The sequence below is a fragment of the Convolutriloba macropyga genome, chromosome 10, assembly GCF_964194025.1.
Source record: "Convolutriloba macropyga chromosome 10, txConMacr16.3, whole genome shotgun sequence".
NCBI lineage: Eukaryota > Metazoa > Xenacoelomorpha > Acoela > Convolutidae > Convolutriloba > Convolutriloba macropyga.
In genome coordinates this window covers 41,822,550-41,829,579 of record NC_134477.1, presented here as the reverse complement: position 1 = coordinate 41,829,579, position 7,030 = coordinate 41,822,550, and the positions used below count along the sequence as shown (strand labels likewise).

The window sequence follows — 7,030 nt, the reverse complement described above, 5'->3', positions numbered from 1 at the left end:
GAAGCTAATAGTTTTGAAGTCAGAAAGCAATTACTTAAAGCGTAAATCTGCCATGGAAATTAAATTAAAATCAATTCAAAGGTGCTCAGCATTTGCTTAAATTAGCGACAGGCTGAAAAACACATAATTGCAAAATATTGGCATAGCACTATAATCCTTTGTTTTTTTCGATGTTGAAAAACAATTGTTCATGAAGGCAATAGTTTTTGAGGCCAATTGAACCTTTCAATAATGAGCCTTGATATGGATTGCCTTGTTCAGTATTTAACATAAAATTTGAATAATTTTGTAGAGTAAAGAACCACTGATTACAATACAGAATATTTTTGAATTTTTGCAATCCACGATCAGACCAAAATTAGCCTTGCTATTACTATTCGCACATTAAAAGCATGCAACGATTCGAAGCTGAATGGAAGTAGATTACTTGACAAAAAGTTCATATCAAAGAAAAAGAATATTTTCCAACGCAGAAAACTTTCAAGGAGAGCGGAGAAAATTTTGAGTTGAGTATAAGATGAAAAATTGAAAAATTTCGGAAAATGTGAATAAAAACAACGGAAATCCGTCTTTCATTCACAAACGTTTAAACATCGTTAATTTCCTTGGAAATCATAAGGATGTTTTTGAGTTGGCACGTTCCGTCCGTTCATGGAGTTAAGTGCATGCTCCGTATAATCGTCAGTTGTTAATTAATTTAAATCAAGAATTTATTCCTCTGATGAGCCTAATTTGGAACACAAATTTTGGGAATTTAGATCAGAAATTTACAAAGCTGAGCAATGTGTTGTTTTGCTTTGATTTGCACACTTCAAATTGCTCTGAAGTTAAATTAAATTTCACGCTTGGCTTAAACGGTCTCAATGATAAAATGGTTTCAATATTTACTGTCTCTATGGCCAAGACAACTATTACTTTTTAATCTTGATCAATGAGCTATATTAAAGTTGTTTAACGCACCAATATTGAAGAGCAGCCGTCTTCTGTTCTATATCACTAATTGCAAATTAGGATCTCAAATAGATACAAGCTATGGGGTGTTGAACCCATAAGTAACAAAGGGGAGAACTGATAACTTTTAAGTGCTTAAATAAATCGGGATTACATAAATTAGCCATTTTTGTAGACCACTGCAATGTGTTTGTTACTTAATGATACCGGTTGATACTCTTGATGGAGTTAAGTTTTTTATCATTCAATCAGATTTTTTGTCTAGCAGAATCAATGGCGCCAAATTTCGACAAAATATCCTTTGATGGAAATTTACTTTTTGCGAGAAACTTCCCGCAAGGAGAAAACGGATGGTCGCCATTTTGTCATTTTCAGTTGTCCCAGAATATTTTTAACCACATAATTAGTAAAATTTGAAGTAAAAAAATCGTAAAAATTGATTCGTTTTATTTAGATATCTTTAGATCATTTTTTGATGGAAACCAACTGGGCTGCAGGAAACTTCATAATAATTTTCAATCAGGTTTTTCTAATTTGAAATCTGAAACGGCCTTGAATTAAAATCGATAAGTCTTCTGACCTAGGGCTCTTAATAAATAAATCACTCTTCGTATAGCTCTCCAAACCGTATGGTATATTCTCGAGAAGCAGTATTGAAAGAATGGCTTTGTTGAATTTAGTGAATGAAATTAATGCAGTCCACTTCAAATAACGATCTAATCTGTAGTGTAGGCTGCACATTACGACAATTAAAGCCTCGAATAAAGTATTGAAGAACATTTTCATCACTTAAACAATTAAGTGAATAGATATAGCTAGTTTATTTTAATTCTAAAGACACATTATTCGAGAGTATAAATTATAAATAGAAAATTTTTAGAACTTTTCGTTCAAATTTTATTCAATTCTCATTCGAAATTAGAAGCTTTCTTCTTTCAAGATTTGCCACGGTCTTTGAAAAGAATTAATCGATCAATTCCATTTTCAATGAATTAAGTTTTGCGATAAATTTGAAAGTTCCAAAAATGAGCAGCTCTTATGGCAAATATACACCTTATAAAGACCCTTTATACGTCAGTGACCGACGCAGGCATTCGACAGATATGACTTCATTTTCTGATAGCAGATTTGGAATAAAATTAGCGGAAATACGTGAAAAAAATGAGCAGTTGAATGAGCAAAAAGGGCAAGATGTGAAAACTTCAGCTGAAGTATTGCAGAAGTCTTCAATTCGATTACGTGAAGCTATTGTTCCGCAAGTTGGAGAAACAAACAAATTGTTTTCAGTTGTTTGGATTCTCATTTATGTAGGATTATTTTCTGCCTTCGTGATCACTTTTTATGACCTTGTAGATAAATACAACAAATATCCCAAATCAGTGGATTTTTCCATTGAAACGAGCTCAGATGGACTGGAGTTTCCAGGAGTAACAGTTTGCAATGAAAATCCGGTGCGAAAGTCAGTGATAGGGCGGCTCCGGAAGTATTCCGATCTTCTAACTTTGGATGAGTTTGTGTCATATTATTTCAACTTTTCAGTTGCAGAAATAGAATCAGGCGACTACTATGAGATTGATTGTCCACCAGGTTTGCAATATTTCAATATTCGGGGCCTCGTCTTTAGGCAATGACTTCTAAATTGAAACAATTATTCGTCAAAGTCTGTTGTTTTGAAGATAATATAGTCAGATGTTTTACAATTTTTATTAGCCGCGAAGCGATAGCTGAGGCTATTATTGGCCTTCTCTTGGTTTTTTACAATTCAAAGAATTTGAATTGTATTGGGGCACTCTCTTTTTTACGATTCGAAGAGGAGTATTGGAGAAGTCCTTTTTTTAACCAATTTTATTGGAGTGATTTTTGAAGCGGGAAATTTAATAAAAAATAAATATTTTTTGGTCTGTTTCTTTTACTATTTTTTGAGACTGCAGAAGCTATTTTGGCTATTTTCTGGCAATCTGCCACCTATGTTTAAAATTTTGGTGTGCAGGAAATATAAGTCCGATAAAAAACATCATCTGTTTTCTTTATGGTTGGAATTATAGCAGAGGCAAAGAGCCAAATAGTACCTAAAAAATGAAATAACAAAAAAACAATATAATTTTTCTGCCAGTTGAATAACAAAACTCAAATAAGTGGCTTTTTTTTAACGTATGAAGATTCTTTATAAAAAAAGAACAGCATTTGGAAAAAAAATGAACTCCGAAACAATCAGCACTGAATAAGCAAAGTTGTATTCTGTGTGTTTTCGGTACGGTCAGTTCTTTCTTATTATTCCAAACTACAATGAATATTGTTCCAACAAATTTTAGTGGGGGAGGAACAATAAACTCAAATGTTTTTTTCAGTCAATTGTCGCCAATTCATATATTCATCGTACAGGTGTGGTATCATTAGAAAGCTTGTCAAGTGTAGAATTTCAAATAAAAACATTTTTTTTAATTTTGCTTTTTCCGAGGAGTTGAGTTTTAAATATTTGTGAACGTTACCCTGAATTCAGTTGGTTTACTCACATTTTCGTAATTTCTGCTTAAATGTTAAAATATTGCTAAAATATGATGTAATTGTTAACAGAAGAGAGTAGGTGAATCGCTTTTTCTTAATAAAAAATAGCATCAAATATGGCATCGGCGGTGCAGGCACAAAAACTGCAAATACAATCTTCCTTTACTCAGATACGGGCTAATTGTTTGTCCCATTCTTCAGAGAGTTTTCAGGAGACAACATTTTTGCCGTATTACTGTATTTGAAACCATTATTTAAAATAATGCATAAATTATATTTGATAAATTAAGATTTTCAATTGCTAAAAAAATGCATTTTTTAGCAGCTGCGCAGCAATAGCAACTTCAGTTTGGATCTCATCGTTTAGTTTTGCTATGAAAAAGGATATATATCCGGAATCCATCATTTATATTTGATGTAATGACTTTTTCGTCAAAATAGTTATTTCGGTAACATTTTTTTTGGATTTGAAGAAAAAGCAGCTAGAGTATGGACAGTTTTGGTCTAATTCTGGGTTTTTATAGTTCAAAATGATTTCGGCTTTTAATGGGGCGCTTTATAAATTTTGACAATTTATGTTTTTTATGTTAGTTACAGACCAGAATTAATTCAAATCAAACTTCATTCATTAATAAGTTAAATCTACTTATTACGTAAAGCGCGTAGATTATACTTTCAGCGAAAAGCATATGGTTTTCTTGTTTCAACGAACTTCGCAAAACAAAAAAAATTGATCGTGAAATTCTGAATTCTGCCTGTATTCAACGTTATTGTGTCGGTTTTTTGAGTTAGTCCCGCAAATGACACAAAAAATGGGATTCCTAGGCAGTAACAAGTCGACTTTTTTTTAAGTTTTTAGTTGAAACTTAACGGTTTTCGTGTCTTACGGTTTTAAAAAATATATATTTAAAAAAAATGTTTTTTTTCAGATTTGCCAATCTCAATCTTAATTCCGCAATCTTTTAGCGTCGTCTAATTGAAGAGCGGCGTCGTGTTCTTTTGAAGTGAATAAAAATGTAGTCTTAATTGTTTTTCAACTCAATTAATGATTTGCGGGAGAGGATACTAAGAGTTTTGTAAAAATTTATATTTGTTTTAGACATTTTTAGTTTCTTTTTTTTCTGCAGTTTTGTTCGATCATCACATTAATGGCACATAAATGTCAAGTCGCATATCACATTAATGTATTTGAAATAAAGCGCATTTGGTTATTTTTAACAATTTTATTGAATAGATTTAGATCTCATAGGATTCGAAATCGTTTCCTAGGAAAATTGAAATGACCTTTTGATTTTCACCTACTCTTCCTACTTTTGTAATGGCGTGACTTTCTGGATATTGACAGGTAACAGTAGTTTCGAATGGAAATATAATTTAAGTTATCGAAAGATTTCAGTTGATACCTAATTGCTTTCATGTCTTTTAATGTAAATGTTTTCAAAAAGTGTAAACTTTGCCCTTTTGTTTTCTGTTTACTTGTTAATTATTCTCCAAAAAAGATAGGGCCCATGTTTCTCTACTGAAATGTAAGTAATTTTGATTAATTTAGTTTCTATCTTATTTGTCTCTTTTATTAAATTTTTCCAAAAAATGGATAGAGAATTAGTTTTAATGGTAAGTGTTGCTGGTTGTTTTGATTTTGATTTTGCTGTTTGTCTTGTCTCTTACACTGCCTGATTGTAGTTATCATTGGCCCTCTAATGATTAATTTTCATTCACACACACACATATATATATATATATATATATATATATATATATATATATATATATATATATACATATATATATATATATATATATATATATATATATATGTATATACATATATATATATATATATATATATATATATATATATATATATAGTGGCCAGAGCTTATGGTGAATTTTTAAAAGGATAAACCAATTATTTTCGATCAATAAAGTAATTTTTGGAAATTTTTCTATCTCTTCTTCATTTGGTGGACAATTAAGTCAAAAACGTGGTTGAGCGGGATCGGAAACTTATGAGCAAACGCACATTACCGAGCCTCCTTGTTCTTGATTTTCAAGTATAATTTACTGCTCGAAAAGTAACAAGAGATCACTCTTCAGTAGAATCTAAAATTTACATGCTACTAAGCAGACTTTTAGATGCACATACTTCGTTTTGGTGCAAAAATGTTTTTCTCTGCATGATAGATTTAATATGCCATGTCATTTTTAAACTAAAGTTTATTGCGAATTGTTTGGACTAACATATTGACCTAATCAAAATATTTGACAAGATAAACTGAGCACATCGAAAATTAAATTAATAATGAGACGCAATGCTTCAGAACTGATTTTGGTCTGAACCATTTCAATGTGCTTGTTCAGCGCTGAAATGCCATGAGACCCGGGTACGAATAGCTTTGAGTAATACTGATCTGTAAAAAAATCACGTTAGACTTCCCTGTTTTCAGACAGGATGTTAATTTTGCAAGTACATAAAAATGGCTAATCTTGCTAGAAAATCATGGAAGATTATGCACAATCTTGCAAGATCTCGTAAGATTCTTGCACGATTAAATTTTTTTTATACCTGCAAGACTAACAGGGTTAAGAAGAGCAAAAATTGGCTCAACTCATGAATAGAGTTGAGACTATGAAAAAAATGGATTGGGGCCCTCGACTAGGCAAACCAAGTCAATATTTACTACTCCTTATTAAAACATTTCTCAGATTCAAGACCTTGATTATCGTTACATTACCAGCTGGAGCCAGGAACCTTTTTTGCAGTGGAAATGTATGAGAAGTTAAAAGGAATTAAGGATAATTATAAACCCATATTTCATTTCATAAGCTATATTTCAGAGACAAAATCTAGCAAATTTGTTCAAGATGGCCAAAATCTTGTGGTCTGCTCAAGCCTTTAATATTAATTATTTTTACAAGTGAAAGAATTTGTGGCAAATAAGCACCATTGGTTTTGAAAAAACTAAGACCGAATTTGAGGCCGAACTGAATTGAAACTTATTGTGTTCAGAGAATCTCCAATTTGTTAAACGTTAGTTTTGGAGAGGCCGTGAACGAATTTTTGGATATATTTTACAGAAAATTTTTAAGGTGTTGAGGTCACCATAAAGTATCTCAAGTCATTTTGCCAAATGTATTTCAGACTACTTCAAGTGTGAGGACAACCAGTACTGTATTCCTCCACAGTGGATATGCGATGGAAAATTCCAGTGTCAGGATGGAAGCGATGAAAGTAGTGAAACAGAAATCTGTCAGAAAGCTATTAATGGGCGCAAAACGAACGGCGGTAGTTCCGCTCTGTGTGTACCCCCATATATCCAATGCAAAAAACCCAAAATTTGCGCTAAGAAATGCGACGGAATTGTTGAATGTCTGGATGGCGAAGATGAGAAAAGTCCAGAATTCAACTGCTCACAAAAAAACGAGAGAGGTGAACTTCTTTTTGCCAATTTTCCTCCAAAATCACTGACATCTCCTGGTTTTCTCAAAGGCAAGTATGGCTCTTATGAGCAGTGGCGACGAGTAATCATCTCAGAAAACTCTTCTACAATTGAAATAACGCTGCACTTGGTGG

At 32.2% G+C, this 7,030-nt stretch overlaps 1 protein-coding gene across 1 annotated transcript in view; it reads left to right on the top strand.

The window, feature by feature from the left end:
• The first annotated feature begins 1,856 nt into the window (after positions 1-1,856).
• The window catches only part of LOC142348030 (uncharacterized), a 16,498-nt gene continuing 11,324 nt past the window's right edge, over positions 1,857-7,030 (top strand). The window contains exons 1-2 of the mRNA XM_075399196.1: positions 1,857-2,538; positions 6,599-7,026. Of these exons, the coding sequence (XP_075255311.1) occupies positions 1,977-2,538; positions 6,599-7,026 (990 nt within the window). The 5' untranslated portion in view covers positions 1,857-1,976. The remainder of the gene's footprint in view (positions 2,539-6,598; positions 7,027-7,030) is intronic.